At 45.2% G+C, this 17,500-nt stretch overlaps 1 protein-coding gene across 1 annotated transcript in view; it reads left to right on the forward strand.

Annotated features, from left to right (window-relative positions):
- The window catches only part of LOC122262496 (procollagen-lysine,2-oxoglutarate 5-dioxygenase 1), a 44,409-nt gene that overhangs the window by 18,882 nt on the left and 8,027 nt on the right, over positions 1–17,500 (forward strand). The window contains exons 2-8 of the mRNA XM_086556677.1: positions 12,502–12,590; positions 13,368–13,486; positions 13,753–13,916; positions 15,120–15,290; positions 16,125–16,284; positions 16,868–17,039; positions 17,420–17,500. The exon at positions 17,420–17,500 is cut by the window's right edge and continues 41 nt beyond it. Coding sequence (XP_086412803.1) covers positions 12,502–12,590; positions 13,368–13,486; positions 13,753–13,916; positions 15,120–15,290; positions 16,125–16,284; positions 16,868–17,039; positions 17,420–17,500 — 956 coding nt within the window. The remainder of the gene's footprint in view (positions 1–12,501; positions 12,591–13,367; positions 13,487–13,752; positions 13,917–15,119; positions 15,291–16,124; positions 16,285–16,867; positions 17,040–17,419) is intronic.

Raw genomic sequence — 17,500 nt, forward strand, 5'->3', positions numbered from 1 at the left:
CACACTCACACGCACACGCACATGCACACGCACACGCACATGCACACACACATGCACACACACACACACACACACATATATATATATATATATATATATATATGTGTGTGTGTGTGTGTATATATGTGTATATATATACATATATACATATATGTATATATATATATATATATATATATATATATATATATATATATATATTATATATGTATATATATATTTATATATATATTTATATATATGTATATTTATATATATACATATATACATATATACATACATATATATCTATATATATATGTATGTATATATATATATATATACGTATATACATATATATATATATATATATATATATATATATATGTATATATATGTGTGTGTGTGTGTGTGTGTGTGTGTGTTTGTATGTATAGATAGATATGCATAGATATGTATATATGCATGAATATACGAATGTATATACATAGATATATACAGTGCCACTTTTAGACCCAAAGTAGTGCATCAGAGTTAAGCCCCGGTTAAGTGGTTCTCTACTTCTCCATTCCGCCCGTCTATCTGCGGTCTATAGGCCTATTGGCTCGGCGAGGGAGTGTGGGTAGTATTTCACTCACGCCTCTACCACGGCAGCAAATTGGATATCTTCAATTAGGCAGTTTGTTCGTATAAAGATAGGCCTATCTTGTGGAGAGCGTGGCACAGCACGCTTAGTCTTTGTTATGTCCAAAAGTGATTTTGATTAATGAATATGATTAATGTTTGATTATGAGTTAGTTGTGCGTGTGTGATTTCAGATATAGAAATCCTGAATGTAGAACTGGTCAATTTATCTAGACCATAGTGAGGAGTTAAATGACAGAGTCGAGAAACAAAAGAAGAAGGAAAAAACCTAAAGGTGCAACAGATTCGTAATCCTTTTGTGAAATAGATTCCAAATCCTTTTGTTTCGTGTCGTGAGTATCCAGAAGGATTCCGATACTAGCGTCTCATCTTTCAATGTATCTATTTATCGTATAGTCTTTCTTCCTACCATATTATCAACACTGTAGAGTATTTTGTTATTCGAAGAGGACTTTGTGAAACGCCGAGACGAGGAGAGATCGTGTACGTGCTAGATGGGTCAGGGTGCGCCAGGGTGGGCGGGTAGGCGGGTGGGTGGGCAATGCGGAAGGGTATGATGAGCACACCATCTGCTATGAAGGGGGTAGGGGGGGGGAAGGGGAAGGGGAAAGGTGGGGTCCTTGTGCTTGATCTGTAGATGTGCGCGAATGCATGTTGTTTTAGTTGTCCTGTGGGCAAGGGTGATTTCGTGCGTAAACAAACGTGTGTGTGTGTGTGTGTGTGTGTGTGTGTGTGTGTGTGTGTGTGTCTGTGTGTGTGTGTGTACGTGTACATGCATGTGGTGCACACACACACGTATTTACCTTTTTGTATAGGTATACCCATGGACATATGTTGTTTATGTAAGTGCACGCTTAAAAGTAGGACTGCCTGCGTGCGTGAGTGAGCGTAAGCATATCTGTATGAGCGTACCCCTCCTCCCCCAACCCCCCTACCTCTCCCCCGTCGGCCCGAGCGCGAGTCCCGTTGGCCAGAGGCTCTCGGCTCGACACGGACGCTCGGGTGACTCTGCCACCGTGACGCCCTGCCTCCTATCCACCCTTTCGCCTTTCTTTCTCTCTCCCTTTGCCTCTCCCTCCTCCCTCCCTCTTTACTCCCCTCCTCCTCTCTCCTTCCCTCTCCCTCCTCTTCTCTTCGCCTTTCCTTCTTTTATTTCCTCCTTCTTCCTTCCTCCTTCCCCTGACTCCTACTCTCTCTCTTCTTCTCCCTTTATCCTCCCCTGCACCCCCTCCTTCATCCTCTTTCTTTCCTTCTCCCTCCTTCATACTCCTCTTCTCTTTCTTCTTCCTCTTTCCCCTCCTCCTCTCGTCCCCTCATTTACCATTTTCCTTCTTCCTCTCCTCCTTTCTTATCTCTCCTTTCTCCTCCTCCTCCTCCTCCTTTTCTTGTCTCTTCTCACTCCTCCTCCTTTTCTCTTCCTCCTCCACCTCCTTCCCCTTCTTTTCTTCCTTTTCCTCCTCCTCCTCCTCCTCCTCCTTAACTCTTCTTCTTCCACCTCCTCCTCCTTTCTTCCTAACCCTTCTCATTTCCTCTTCTTTCTCCTCCTCTTCACCCTGCTCCCCCTCCTCCTCCTCCCCTTGACTGCTCTTCCGCCTCCCCTTTCCCCTGCTTTTCCTCCTCCTCTTCCTCCTCCTCCCCTTCCCCCTGTTCCTCCTCCTCGTCCTCCTCTACTAGGGAGAGAGAGAGAGAGAGAGAGAGAGAGAGAGAGAGAGAGAGAGAGAGAGAGAGAGAGAGAGAGAGAGAGAGAGAGAGAGAGAGAGAGAGAAAGAGAGAGAGAGATAAAAAGAGAAGAAGAGAAAGACAGAGAGAGAGGGGGGGGGGAGAAATAAAAAGAGAAGAAAAGAAAGAGAGAGAAGGAGAAGAAGAAGAAGGGTGACAGACAACAAGTAAGCGGCCACGCAAACAGCGGCTGTTCCACTTGTCCGAAACACCCTTTTTAACCCAAGAACGACTCGTCCGTTCGGCAGTCCACCTTGCAGAAGCCTTAATGATCTTTAGTGTGATGTTTGGTATTTTTTCTTTATTGTTTCGACAATTCGTTGGCGTCGCTGCAACTTGCAAGGTGCCGCTGTCGTAAACTTTGTCGTCGAACTCCGTGACATGTTGGCTTTTACCTAATAAGGCTTAATCCCGCGGCTTTTGCACTTGGGGAGTTGGGAATTGGTTCTTCTTCTTCTTCTATTTTTTTCTTTTTCATTCTTTCTCTTCTCCTTCGTTCATATATTTTTACTTATTCTTATTTTCCTTATTGATATTATTATTCTTTTACTTTCTCTTTTTATATTTCTCCTCTTTTTCTTTTTCTTCGTCTTTTACTTTTATTCCTTCTGTTTTTTCCTCATCTTTTTTTTTTTTTTCCTTCTTCATTTTCTTCTTCTTTTCTCCTTCTTCATTTTCTTCTTCTTTTCTCCTTCTTCATCTCTTCCTGCATACCTTTCTTCTTTTCTTCCTCGCTTTCTTTTTTTTTCTTCTCTTTACTCCTTTGTTTTTTGTTTTTTTTTCTGGAGAAGGAGATGCCTCAGCCTGAAGCTATCTCTTAGTACGGTGTTATGCTTCAGCTGAAATTGTCACGTTCATACTGTAACTGATACTTGATTTATTGCGTAAATACCATGACATGTCATTCATTGGTGTCATTTTTTATTACAGAACAATAAACAGTATTCACAGTGAATCATAAAGCGTAACACACATACCATAGGAAGGCAATTTAAACAAGAAAATAAGGGTTACAGAAAATTACAGTTATTAACCTCAAATCCCCCTCTGCAACAGCCAACAGGCGGAAATGCAAGCATAACAGCTGGTCACAGTGCACAGTATCTTCGCCTGAGTAACTGCAGATTGCTTGTTAGGGCAAGTTTTTCTATCGTGTTAACGGGAATGTGTGCTTGAGTGTCAAGCGCGGTTCTTCAACTCTTGTGCCCAACTTCTGCCTTGAAGTGCTCAAGTACGGGTATCTTTTTATGATGGTTTCTTTATCTGCAATGACTGTGCGGCCTTTGGAATACGTGTTGTCTTAACGAATGGGTTGTTTAAGAGTGATATTTATTGTTAGTTACTAGTGTTGTGTATCCGTTATTGTGAAAAGCCTCAGGAGCATGAGAGACTCTCTGTCTCTTTTGACTGGCTACGAATCTGTTTCTCTCTCTCTCTCTCTCTCTCTCTCTCTCTCTCTCTCTCTCTCTCTCTCTCTCTCTCTCTTTTGTCTTTCTCTTTCTTTTGCTTCTCTTTGAGGTCCTGTTTTCGCTGATTATTAATTCTCAGGTTTACCGGTCATTAGTCCTTATTTTTCTTTACTGGTGGAATGGGGCGTTCGTGACTCGTATTTCAGCTCTCTGTAGACTGGTAGTAAGGTCGAAATTGCGGTCTCCATAATCATCTTCATCCTCTTCCTCTTTTTACTTCTCCCCTTCCGGTTTGATTTCCTTCCTTCCTCTTCTTCTTCCTCTTCTCCTTCTTCTTCTTCTTCCTCCCCCTCCACGTCGTAGTCTTCCAGCACCACCTCCTTTAACATCTCCCTTTCCTCTTCCTCACCCTTCTCTTCCTCCTTCTCCCTCCCCTATTCCTCCTCTACTTCTCACCCTACCTTTCCTCCTTCTTCTTCCTCTCTTTCTCCTCTTCCTCCTTCTTCTCCCCCTCTTCCTCCACCCTCTTTTCTTCCTCCTCCTCCTCCTCGTTCTCCTTCCCCTCTTCCTTCTCCTTCTTCTTCCTCCCCCTCCTTCTCCCTCCCCTCTCCCTGCTCTCTTCCCTCTCCTTCTCAATCCCCTTTTCCTCTTGATCCTCCTCCCTCATCTCTCCCTCTTCCTCCTCCCTTCCCTCCTCCTCCTTCTCCCTCCACTCTTCCTCCTCCCTCATCTCTCCCTCTTCCTCCTTCTCCTTCTCCCTCCCCTCCTCCACCTCCTTCTTTTTCCCCTCCTCCTCCTTTCCCTCCCCTCCTCCTCCTCCTCCTCCTCCTCCTTCTCCTCCTCCGCCCACGATTTCCTTCCTCCCCGCGACTATCTTGTTTGTGGGCGTCCTCCTCCTCAGCCGCAACCGGTCTCACTCACTTCCTGCTCACCGGCTCCTCCCCCCCCCCTACACACACCCCACACACCCCTTCAGTCTACGCCACGATCGCCACACGTCGAAACCCACGACTGCACGCCTACGACTCATCCCACGCCCATTTCCGACCGCCCGTCCTTCTTTTGTGGATGTGTAGCTGGCGCGGTTTATGCTTAGACGCCCGTAAAATTCCACTGCGACACTTACAAAAATCGCATTGTTATATCTAGACGATCGCGTGATCTGCCTCGACCTCTGGAAAAGTCCGCCCTTCAACGGCAACCGCCCTCACGCCCATGACCATTTCCCTCATCTCATGACCACGCACGCGCAGACGTCGCGGGCGCCTGGTCAGCTTTCCCCTCCGGTGCCTGTACAGTTAACTCGCGTCCGAAATGCGCCTTGTTGAGTCCCATGATAATTTCCTCTTTTCTTTGCATTGTCTCCTTCTGAGTGTCTTCCAATCTTGTTATTTTTTTCTTTTATTCTTTATTCCTTCTTTCTTTCTTTTTCTGTTTTTGTTTAATCCCCTTTATTTATTTTACTATGGTCATTTCTGCTTCTTTTTTTCCTCTTTTTTTTGTTATTTCATCGCTTCTCATTCTCCTTCTGTCTCTCATTTGTTTCCGCTTCCCCTTTCTGATTAATTTTGATTTCCCTTCTTTCCCCTCATTATTTCATCTTTCTTATTATTCCCCTCATCTCCTTATTTCCTTCTTTTGCCCCTCGTTCTCTTATTTTCTTCTTATTATTATTATCATTCCCTTTGTCCGTCTATCTCTTCTCTGTTTAACTTCCTCTCCCTCTCCCTCTTCCTTTTCATCTCCCTTTTCCTCTCCCTCTCCCTCACCCTTTTTGCTCTCCTCACTTTTTCCCTTCCCACTTATCCACGGCCTCCGCAATGTCACCCTCTGCAACTCCCCCTTCCTTCACTTACCCCCACCCCTACCCCATCATCCCATCAACTCCCCCATCCCACTACCCCCATTCTCCTTCTCCAACCCCCATCCCACTTCACCCTCTCCTCCCTCCCCACTTTCCCTCCAACACCGTCTCATACTCTTCCGTCCTCCACCCCCTCCCTCCCTCCCTCCCCCCCTCCCCACTCATTTCACGGCCTCCGTAATCGAACATCCTACCTGGCCGACGCCATAAAGCGGCCGACCTCACACCTGCCTCAACCAGGCCTCTGCGGTTCATGGAGTGTGGGGTGTGAGGTGTGCATTAAACCCACGGGCGTCCAACTTTCATGGACGCCCCTGATTTTGAGAAGGGCGGAGGAGGATTTAGGCCTGGTTAACTGGGGGGAAGGGGAAAGGGGGGAGGGGGAATTGTATCTTGCGGAGGGGGACGAGTAGAGAAAAGAAACAAAACTGTATTAGGCCTATATCAGAGGAGAACAGAAAACGAGACTAAAAGCCATTCGATAACCGACCTGCTCTGTTTGCACAGACGCTCTTTTTCCCCCCACTTGATAAATAAAACGATTCTTCTTCTTCCTACTAACATAATAAGAGACTATTGTTTCCTTACATGAGAAAAAAATAAGGTACTCACTCTTCATAGCGCACGCACCTCCCTCATTACCTAATTCCCCGCCCACACAGTTCCCAGCCGCCCGCACCGAAATACCGTTACGCGATGACGTCACGCTCTTCAGTGTTGCCAACCCAGGACAAAAATCTGCTGGCGAAAGGGTGCTGGAACGGGGCGCGGGAGGACTGGTTGACTCCCTGCATACCTGGGGGAGTATTTGGGTGGATATAGGTACGGAGAGAGGGGGAGGGAGAGGGAGGGAGGAGGGAGGGAGGGAGGGAGGGAGGGAGGGAGGGAGAGGAGGGAGAGGGAGGGAGGGAGGGAGGGAGGGAGGGAGGGAGAGGAAGAGAGAGGGTGGGGGGGGAGAGAAGGTAAGGAGGAGGCAGAGGTAAGGGAGAGGGAGAAGTAAGGGAGGGACAGAGGTAAGGCGGAGGGAGAGGATATGGGAGAGGGAGAATGAAGGAGAAGGAGAAGGAGAGATAGAGGTAATACTACATATAGATGGAAATAGACAGAAAGTTGGAATGGAGAAGGATAAAGAAAAAAAATATTTGCAACAGTTATTACGTAAGGATGAATAGACATTGAATGAGACCACTGGAGCTACGCAAGTCCGGAGACGTTCCCACATTTCCAAGACCCATTTCCTGTTTACTAGAATGGCCGGAATTTGACGTCCTAACCTAAATACCCCAGTTCGGTAAACCTTTCCGTTGAAAGTCGATTTCTAGACAACCTATTCTGCTTTTATTTTCTCGCTCTTCTTAAACCAAAAAAACAACATTAGGACACCGACAACCATATATATATAAAAAAAACAAGAAAAGATCGTATATGAGACGTGTCCGCAAATGGGATCGTCTTAACCGGGCAATAGCGGTTTCGGACCGTGCGAGTTGCCAGTTGATGATTTTCCCCGTTTCATTTTTTTTAGAGTGGTACTTTTCTTATGAAATTTAAAATTGCAATATAGAATTAGAGATGAAAGATGAGCCGATGCAGACGCGTAGATATTCAGATGCAGTGATGCGATCGAGCTTACGAATCGCCAGGGAAAGGAATACGAGAGAGGAATCGATCTAATAAGGTATGAGACAGGCAGGTAGCGAGTGACCAGCGACCGCCCGCGGGTCTTCGGGAAGTAGGTCAAGCGGTGACCTCTGCCGTCGTCCGTACACACACACACACACACACGCGCGCGCGCGCACAAGCTCATCTCTCGACTATATTTATAACTCGTTGGAATTTGTGAATATGTATTCTTTTAAAATCTACTTTCTACTCGAGTATTCGATACCCTGTCAAATTAAATCTTTGTATAGTTTAAAATCAAGACAGTTGCATTACATATCATTCTATTAGTTAGTTTTATTCTTATAAGTCATTATAATTGTATTCTGTGCATTATAACAAATCTCTGCTTATAAGACCTCGTAAAAAAAATCAATGTTTCTTTTCATAGTCATTATTTTTTTCGCTAGAAGAATCTCTCCGTGTAACGCTGTACTTGCTGTCACAGCTGTTACTCTGTTACGCTTTACCCCCTGCACTTGCACGCGTTGGACCTTGCAATATTCAGATGCTTTCTATTGGCTTTGATAGATTATAAAGATAGCGACACAGATTGCATGTAGACAGGGGAGGGGGGAGGGGGGGTTGCAGACAGGAAGTCGCTATTGCATCATCGTCAATGACAGTCAACCTGACCAACTGATAGACTGATAGATAAGTCAACATGCACGCCCCTAACCAAGATAAGACGTCCAAAGATTAAACATTTTCCCGGGTCTTCAGGAGGGAGCCAAACCGGAAGGGAAATAAAAGGATAGTGATGAGGATTTGTCGACAGAATGAGAAGGAGAGGGAGAGAGAGAGAGAGGGAGAGGGGGAGGGGGAGGGGGAGGGAGAGGGAGAGGGGAAGAGAGAGGAAGGGGAGAGGAGAGGGAGAGGGGAGAGGAGAGGGAGAGAGAGAGGAAGGGGTAGGGGAGAGGGGAGGGAGAGGGAGAGGGAGAGAGAGGGAGGGAGGGAAGAGGAGAGGAGAGGGAGAGGGAGAGGGAGAGGGAGAGGGTGAGGAGAGGAGGGAGAGGGATAGGATAGAGAGAGGAAGAGAGAGAGAGAGAGAGAGAGAGAGAGAGAGAGAGAGAGAGAGAGAGAGAGAGAGAGAGAGAGAGAGAGAGAGAGAGACAGACAGACAAACAAACAGACAGACAAACAGACAAAGACAAAAACAGACAGACAGACAGACAGACAAAGACAAAGACAGAGAAACAGACAGAGGCAGAGACACAGAAAGAGACGAAAGGAATAAAAGAAAAGAAAATAAGCCCACCGTTAAACTTTCCCCAACCTTCGAAAGTATTCCGCGACCTTCCAAAATCCAGTGAAAAAAAAGTAAAAAAGGGGGAGGAGGGGGAGGGGATGGGGGAAAGGGCCTGCACACTTTCCCTTGCTAACCCTTTCGAGTGTCCCTAAGAGGAATCCTTTTAACCCTTACCTGTCCCTGAACTTCCCTTTTTAGTCACTTTTCTTTTCTATTTGACTTTGTGGTTTGGGGGATATTTTTTTTATTTAATTTTTATTCGGTCTATAAGTCTTGTATCTGTTATTATTTTTGTTGTTGTTATCATTATTATTGTTTTTATCATCGTCATTATCTTCATCTTCATCTTCATCTTCATCTTCATCTTCATCTTCATCTTCATCTTCATCATCATCATCATATTATTATTGTTACTATCATCATTATCATTATTATCAGTAGTAGTAATAATAGTAATAGTTGTTATTACCATTGTTATCGTAATTGTCATATTTTTTTTCTTATTGTTATTGTTAATAGTTGATCTTTTCTTGTCAATTCGTTTTTTTTTTCTTTCTTTTCTTTGAGGGAAAATTCTTGCTTTATATTTTCATACTAATCTGCATTAGACATGGCCTCATGCTTATAATCATTACCATCAATATTATTCAAAATTGATTTGAAAAGTATGAACAAACATTACTGAGGAATGTCGCCTAGAATATAATCTTTTTAAAGGTAATTAAAGAAGATTAATAAAAAAAAAAATATGATACTGATACCAGATAATAATGAGGATAAAATATTAGTAGAAAGTAATAATGGCGATTGTTACTTCTACTAGCATTATTCTCAATGTTGTTATTTTGTTTCGTCATAATTATTCTTTTTTTGTATAATTATAATCACCGTTATACCCTCTAGGTATCATTATCATCACCGTTATCCTTTCAATACATAGTTATTATCACCGTTAGTCTATTCAAACGTCGTTATTAAAACAGTTATACTACTAACAGCAGTGTAGACTAAACAATAAAGGCGAAAATGACACTCATTACACACGGAAACCTCGCCCTTACAAGCTATTGTAGTAATTGCGTTGCAGTAATTATTCGCAAACAAAACACTAAAAGAAGAGATAAAGGTGTTTTTTGTTGTTTTTTCTTTATGAATTATTAAAAAAAAAACAATAACTTTCTAGTCGATTGTTCTGATGATAGGAAGATCGTAAGAAAAGGAAACTATATCGAAAGAAGGAAAGAGAGATAGAGAGAAAAATAGAGCGATGGTGTTGATAGGGAGACAGTAACATATATATATATATATATATATATATATATATATATATATATATATATATATATATATAGATAGATAGATAGATAGATAGATAGATAGATAGATATATAGATATAGATATATATATTTGTTATTATTATTTTTGTTGTTTTTCGTTGTTTAATTGTTGTTGTTGTTTTCTTTCTTGTTCTATTGCTGTTATTGTTTTTATAATTATCATCATCATTATTATCCTCATTATTGTTATAAGTATTATCTTTTAAATTATTATTTCTATTGTCATGATTATCATTATCATCATTGTTATTATTATCATTACAATCAATGTTTTTACAATTATTACCATTCTTATTGTCATCATTATTAATATTAATACTACCATTATCATTGTTGTTATCATCACCATCATAATCCTCTATATTCTTACTTTTTTTGGTGTTATAAAAATATTATAACGAATTTAAAATGAAAATAATAAAAATAAGTAGAAGATAGAATGTTAATGAAACCCATTAGTTCGACTAGATGTGTTAGTAAAGGTTTTAGTAAGTACCGTTAGCTAATTAATATTTAAATCTTTATTCTGTAGGTCTGTAGGTCTCTCTCTCTCTCTCTCTCTCTCTCTCTCTCTCTCTCTCTCTCTCTCTCTCTCTCTCTCTCTCTCTCTCTCTCTCTCTCTCTCTCTCTCTCTCTCTCTCTCTCTCTCTCTCTCTCTCTCTCTCTCTCTCTCTCTCTCTCTCTCTCTCTCTCTCTTTCTCTCTTTCTCTCTCTCTCTCTTTCTCTTTTTGTCTGTCTATCTGTCTGTCTGCCGAAAGAGAGTCAGACTGAGTTAAAGAGAGAGAGAGAAAGAGAGAGAGAGAGAGAGAGAGAGAGAGAGAGAGAGAGAGAGGGGGAGAGAAAGAAAGAAGAGAAAGTCGTCCACAAGGAAAGAAAGGTTCTTCATTCCAGTCATGCCATTTAGACAAAGACAATGGAATTATAATTCGCTTTCACTGAACAATAGGCAACACTTCCAGACACAATGGAGACGGGATGAGAGACGTTATACTCTGCGTTATACTCCGTAGGCGCTATACTCAGCGTAGATTATATTCTGTGGACGTTATACTCTGTGGGTCTTATATTATGTGTATGTCATACGTTGCGGATGTTATATTCCTGTGTTTTGATGCCTTTATGTACGTGTGTGTGTGTGTGTGTGTGTGTGTGTGTGTGTGTGTGTGTGTGTGTGTGTGTGTGTGTGTGTGTGTGTGTGTGTGTGTTATAAACAGTTTAGGTTATAGCGTGTTATTCCCATGTGTTCATTACTTCCACGTGCTTGTAACAGAGGACGGGGAGGGAAGGGGGTAAGGGTAGAGGAAGAGAGGGTGGGGATGTGTTGAACTTCCTTTTCCTGAAAAGAGATGTTGGAGAAGGTACGAAATTTCATTATTTTCATTCGGTTGTTTGTTTCCCATTCTTTCTCTCTCTCGCCCCCCACTCTCTCTCTCTCTCTCTTTGTCCCTCTCCCCCTCTTTGTCCCTCTCCCCTCTCTCTCTCTCCTCTCCCCGCTCCTCTCTTTCTCTCTCTCTCTCTCTCTCTCTCTCTCTCTCTCTCTCTCTCTCTCTCTCCCCGCTCCTCTCTCTCTCTCTCTCTCTCTCTCTCTCTCTCTCTCTCTCTCTCTCTCTCTCTCTCTCTCTCTCGCTCTCTCTCCCTCCCCCTTCTCCCCCCTCCCCTCTCCTTCTCTCCCTCTCTCTCTCTCTCTCTTCTCTCTCTCTCTCTCTCTCTCTCTCCCTCCCTCTCCCTCTCTCTCTCCCCTCCTCCCCCCTCCTCTCTCTCTCTCTCTCTCTCTCTCTCTCTCTCTCTCCTCTCTCTCTCTCTCCCCGCTCCTCTCTCTCTCTCTCTCTCTCTCTCTCTCTCTCTCTCTCTCTCTCTCTCTCTCTCTCTCTCTCTCTCTCTCTCTCTCTCTCTCTCTCTCTCTCTCTCTCTCTCTCTCCCTCTCCCTCTCTCTCTCCTCTCTCTCCTCTCTCATTCCATTCCTATGCTTTCCCCGTGCCAGCCAAGCCCGCAAAATGGCTTCCCGGAAACGTTACCCTATTTACGCTTGCTTAAGATCCACATCCGGGGCCTTTTCTGGGCGGTCTGAAAGATCATGTGCTTTCACCTGTTCCATGATTAAAGAGGAAACTGTGCAGGTGAATGTGATGGAGGAGGAGGAAAGGGAAGGAGAAAGAGGTAGGGTAAAGAAGAGGAGAAGGAGGAGGAGGAGGAGTAGGAGTTGAAGATGGAATTAAAATATGAAAAATAAACCTCATGTCCCTTACTCTCATACTGCCTTCCCTTCCATGACCGCTTAATCTGAGATAATTCCTTTTTCTACTTCCTACTCTGTTTTTTTGTTTTTTTCTTCCTCCTCGGGTTTTCCTCCTCCTCCTCCTCTTCCTCCTCCACCTTCTCTCGCGCGCACAGTGAACTTTGCCTTCAGTTTGAATCAGTCGATCAACGCTATCAGTAAGGATAATCGAATCTACCCATATACCCATATACCCATATACCCATATACCCATATATATATAAACGCACGCCCACGCAGATCACCCAATATCACGACGATTATTCACCACGACATATAAGCAATCTCCTTAACAGCACTTTAAACACCGTGGTTATACAGTCTTCTTCCTCGTTAACCCTTTCCCTCCTTCTTCCTCCAGATCTGGTCGTGCTGACGCCCTTACGGAAGGAGAGCGACGGATTTTCAAGATTCATGAGGTCAGCCAAGCTCTATGGATACAAGGTCAAGGTAAGGAGTGGCAAAGCCTATATAGGTGCGTCAGTGACTATGGCCAGAGGCTTCTTTATCCGTTGGTCTGTTTGGACGTAAGGATTTCTGTCTCTTTTCCTTTGCGCTGAATGTTTGGAGATATGTTATGTTCTACACTTTTTTTTCTTTATATATCTAGTTCGTTATTAGTCTTGTTATGCCTATTTTACGATATAAATGGAATAGTGCCGTATGGACTTCTCATTAAGTGTTAGCGGTATTAGAATTTGTATAAAAAACTCTTAGGTTGTAACACTCCTCATTTCACTGTAACCGCCTTCATTTTTTTTTCTCTCTCTTTCTTTCTCTTTCTCTGTCTCTCTTTCTCTGTCTCTCTTTTGTCTATCTCTTTCTTTTTTCTCTCTCTCTCTTTCTCTCTTTCTCTCTCTCTCTCCCTCTCCCTCCCTCCCTCCCTCTCCCTCTCCCTCTCCCTCTCCCTTTCCCTTTCCCTTTCCCTCTCCCTCTCCCTCTCCCTCTCCCTCTCCCTCTCCCTCTCCCTCTCCTCCCTCTCCCTCTCCCTCTCCCTCTCCCTCTCCCTCTCCCTCTCCCTCTCCCTCTCCCTCTCCCTCTCCCTCTCCCTCTCCCTCTTCCTCTCCCTCTCCCTCTCCCTTTCCCTTTCCCTCTCCCTCATCTTTTCCCTCTCCCTTTCCTTCCCTCCTTCCACGTATCTACCATCCTCCATCGTCCCTTCTATCCATCTCTCCATCCACCCATCTTTACCCGAGCCTGAGGTGACAGCGCCCTTTGCACCCGCAGGCCTTAGGCGAGGCGAAGGCAGGGCAGGAGACAAGCGAGGAGGAGCTACTGTCGCTACTGAAGGAGGAGCTGAAGGCACTTAGCGAAGACCCGGAGAAGCTTGTCCTCTATACTGAAGGGTGAGGTCAAGGAGGGGAGGAGTGTGTGTCTGTTTGTGTAAGTGTGTGTTTGAGTGTGGTGTGTGTGTGTGTGAGTGTGTGTGTGTGTATGTGTGTGTGTGTATGTGTGCGTGTGTGTGTGTATGTGTACGTGTGTGTACGTGTGTACATGTGTATGCATTTTCTTGGGAATGTGTCTGTGCATATGTGTGCATCTATGTGTGGGTGAATGTATGTAAGTCTGTACCTATGTTCGTATTTACTAACAGGCCTTATTCCTCCCACAGAGCAAACTCCGTCCTGTCGGCCGGCCCCCTGCGTGTAGTCGAGGAGTTCGAGCGCTCGGGAGCTGGCGTTCTCGTGTCTGCCGAAGGATTCTGTTGGCCCGATCGGGAGTTGGAGGCCAGCTACCCGAAGGTCAAGCGTGGAAAGAGATTCCTTAACTCGGGAGGTGAGTGGGGATGGGAGGGAGGGTAGGAGGGAGGGAGGGAGGGAGGGAGGGTAGGAGGGAGGGAGGGAGGGAGGGTAGGAGGGAGGGTAGGAGGGTAGGAGGGAGGGAGGGAGGGTAGGATGGAGGGAGGGAGGGTATGAAGGAGGGAGGGTATGAGGGTAGGAGGGAGGGAGGGAGGGTATGAAGGAGGGAGGGAGGGAGGGGGGTAGAAGGGAGGGAAGGAGGGAGGATAGGAGGGAGGCAGTAAGGGGGTGGGGTGTAAGGGAGGAGGGCGTGAGAGGTTGGAGAGAGAGAGAGAAAGAAAAAGAGAAAGAGAAAGAGAAAGAAAGAAAGAAACAAAGAGGAAGAGAGAAAGAAAAATAGAAATACAGAGAGGGAAGGAGAGAGAGAAATGAAAGAGAAAGAGAGATAAAAACAAGAAAGAGAGCGACAGAGAAAAAAAAATAGAAAGAAAGAAGAGAGAAAGAGAAAGAGCGAAAGAGAGAGACGGAGAGAAAGAGGGAGGAAAAGGGAAGAGAGCGACAGAGAGCCAGATAAGTCACGTAGCTCAGCGTCAGTCATATGGTTTCCCTTCCAGACAAGGAGGATTTACCAATATGTCGAACAGCGTTTCACTATTTCACTCTGGAAAATCTTCCTGCTTATTTGACTAACGTATGAGAGAGAGAGAGAGAGAGAGAGAGAGAGAGAGAGAGAGAGAGAGAGAGAGAGAGAGAGAGAGAGAGAGAGAGAGAGAGAGAGAGAGAGAGAGAGAGAGAGAGAGAGAGAGAGAGAGAGAGAGATTGATTTAATAATTGACTGATTGATTGATAGACATACATACAGACATACATACATAAATACAGACAGACAGACAGACAGACAGAAAGGCAGAAAGAGAGAGAAATTTTAAAAATATGATATAGATAGATAGATAAATAGATAGATAGATAGACAGATAGACAGGTAGATTTATAGAGAGAGGAGAGAGAAAGGGGAATGAGAGAGAGGGAGGGGAGTGAGAGAGAGAGAAAGATAGAAAGAGAGAGAGACAAGGAAAGAGAGAAAGAAAGAAAGAAAGAAAGAAAGAAAGAAAGAAAGAACAGAGAGAAAGACAGCAATAACGAGAAAAGGGTTAAGAGAGTAAAGCCAAGTGAAGAAGCAAGCAAAGACCAAGCAAAACAAGCAGACTAACCACCCCTCCCCCCTTCTCCCCCACCCCAGGAATCGTGGGTCGAGCGGAGTCCTTCCATCGCGTCCTATCGGAATCAGACGAGAAGAAGTCGCTGCAGCTGCTGCTAACCCACGCTTACATTAAGGACGCCACCAGAGACAAATACAACATAAGACTCGACCATCTGAGCAATCTCTTCCAGAACCTTAATGGCGCTACAGGTGAGATTTTTTTTTTTTCTTTTTTTTTTTTTTTAGATAGTATTCACTTATTTACTGAAATTTATTTGTATATGTTTATTCATTTATCTATTTATTTATTTATTTATTGGCTTTTTTCATTGTTTGCCAATCACTTACGCTGAAAATTACTTGAGTCACCCCATCTTTCCTCCATCCCTCCCTCTCTCCTATCACCCCTTCCCCTCATTTACCCTCTCTCTCTCTCTCTCTCTCTCTCTCTCTCTCTCTCTCTCTCTCTCTCTCTCTCTCTCTCTCTCTCTCTCTCTCTCTCTCTCTCTCTCTCTCTCTCTCTCTCTCTCTCTCTCTCTCTCTTTCCCATTTCTCCTCCATCCACTTCCTCCCTTATAACCTCTTCTCTTACCACCCCCCTCTTATCTCCACTATCTTACAACTTTCCCCACCCACCTACCTCCCTCTCCTTTCACCCCCTACCATATTACATCCCACCCATCCCCCACCCACCACCTTCCCCTCTTACCCACCTCCTCCTCTCACCTGCCTCCTTCCCCTCTCACCCACGTCCCTCACATTCCCTCCCACTCACTCCCACTCTCTCCCTTATCACAATGCGTGACCCCCCTCCCTCCCTCCCACCACACCCCACACCCTCCCCCACTCCCAATCTCCTCCCACCCCCACCCCTCCCTCCCACACACACACACACACACCCTCCCCCACTCCCAATCTCCTCCCACCCCCACCCCTACCCCTCCCTCCCATACACACACACACACACGCCCTCCCTCCCCTCCCTCCCCCCTAATCGCAATACCTAACCCCCGGTCCCTCCCTCCTTCTCCCCCGTCCCCACAGGCGACGTGGAGCTCCGTTTTGCCGGCAAGGACGCCTACCTACAGAACACCCTCTACAACAGCGTCCCCGTCGTTGTCACGGGCAACGGCCACACCAACCTCGTCCTCAACACGCTCGGATCTTACCTGGCGAGGGCTTGGAACCCGGAGGAGGGATGCAGGTAGGGAGGAGGAGGAGGAAGAGGAGGAGGAAGAGGGAAGGATGGGAGGGGGAAGGGTGGGAGGGGAGGGAAGGGTGGGAGGAGGAGGGAAGGGTGGGAAGGGGAGGGAAGGAGGGACGGGAGGTTGGGGAGGGAAGGAGGGAGGGGAGAGAGGGGAGCATGGGGAGCATGGGGATGGAAGGGAGGGAAGATGGGAGAATGAGAGAATGAGAGAATGAAAGAAGGAGAGAAAGAGAGAAAGTGAGAAAGAGAGAAAGAGAGAAAGAGAGAAAGAGAGGGAGAGAGAGAGAGAGAGAGAGAGAGAGAGAGAGAGAGAGAGAGAGAGAGAGAGAGAGAGAGAGAGAGAGAGAGAGAGAGAAAGAAAGAAAGAAAGAAAGAAAAAAGAAAGAAAAGAGATAGAGAGAGAGAGAGAGAGAGAGAGAGAGAGAGAGAGAGAGAAAGAAAAAGAGAGAGAGAGGGAGAATAAAGAAAAAAGAAAGAAAAAAAGAGAGAGAGAGAGAGCTAGCAATCAAGAACGCCCTTCCCTCCCGACGCCTCACCGCGTCTCAAGTACCACCTTCGTAAGTCAAGTCCTCATCCTCAGGTCATGCTGGGACGACATGCTCACCCTCGACCCTTCGAAGGAGGAAGAAATGCCCATTGTGGCGTTGGGCGTGTTCATCGAGAAGGAGACGCCCTTCGTGGAGGAGTTCCTCGAGAAGATCGCCGGCCAGGCCTACCCGAAGCAAAGGATCCACCTCTTCGTCCACAACTCGGTCAGTGTCTCCTCTCTCTCCTTCCGTCCTTTGATTTTGTTTTATGGATTTTACCTATTTAGAAAGAAATGAGCTTCATGGCTGACATGAGTGGTTCATTGATGCAGCTGAATACTTCGTGTCTTTTTTTCATAAGACGTGATGCCTATTTACTTATATTGTGACGCATTGAAGGACAAAATAGAGAGGATAAAAAAAAAAAAAACGGACACACTGTTACCATTGTCTGTTTGTTTTAAATATCTTTGTGTGTGTTATTTCTCGCTTTTATCGCAATGCGTGACGCCCCCCTCCCTCCCAATCCCCCCTATCGTAATGCATGACCCCCTCCCTCCCTCCCTCCCCTCTCCACCCCCCTTACAACGCCTCCTCACCCGCAGGTGGAGTATCACGAGGCAAGAGTCTCTGCGTGGGCGGAGGCCATGAAGGAAGAGGTCGCCTCCGTCAAGTACTCGGGCGTA

The sequence above is a fragment of the Penaeus japonicus genome, unplaced genomic scaffold, assembly GCF_977035675.1.
Source record: "Penaeus japonicus unplaced genomic scaffold, GWHDUDI00000001_assembly GWHDUDI00000033, whole genome shotgun sequence".
Lineage (NCBI taxonomy): Eukaryota > Metazoa > Arthropoda > Malacostraca > Decapoda > Penaeidae > Penaeus > Penaeus japonicus.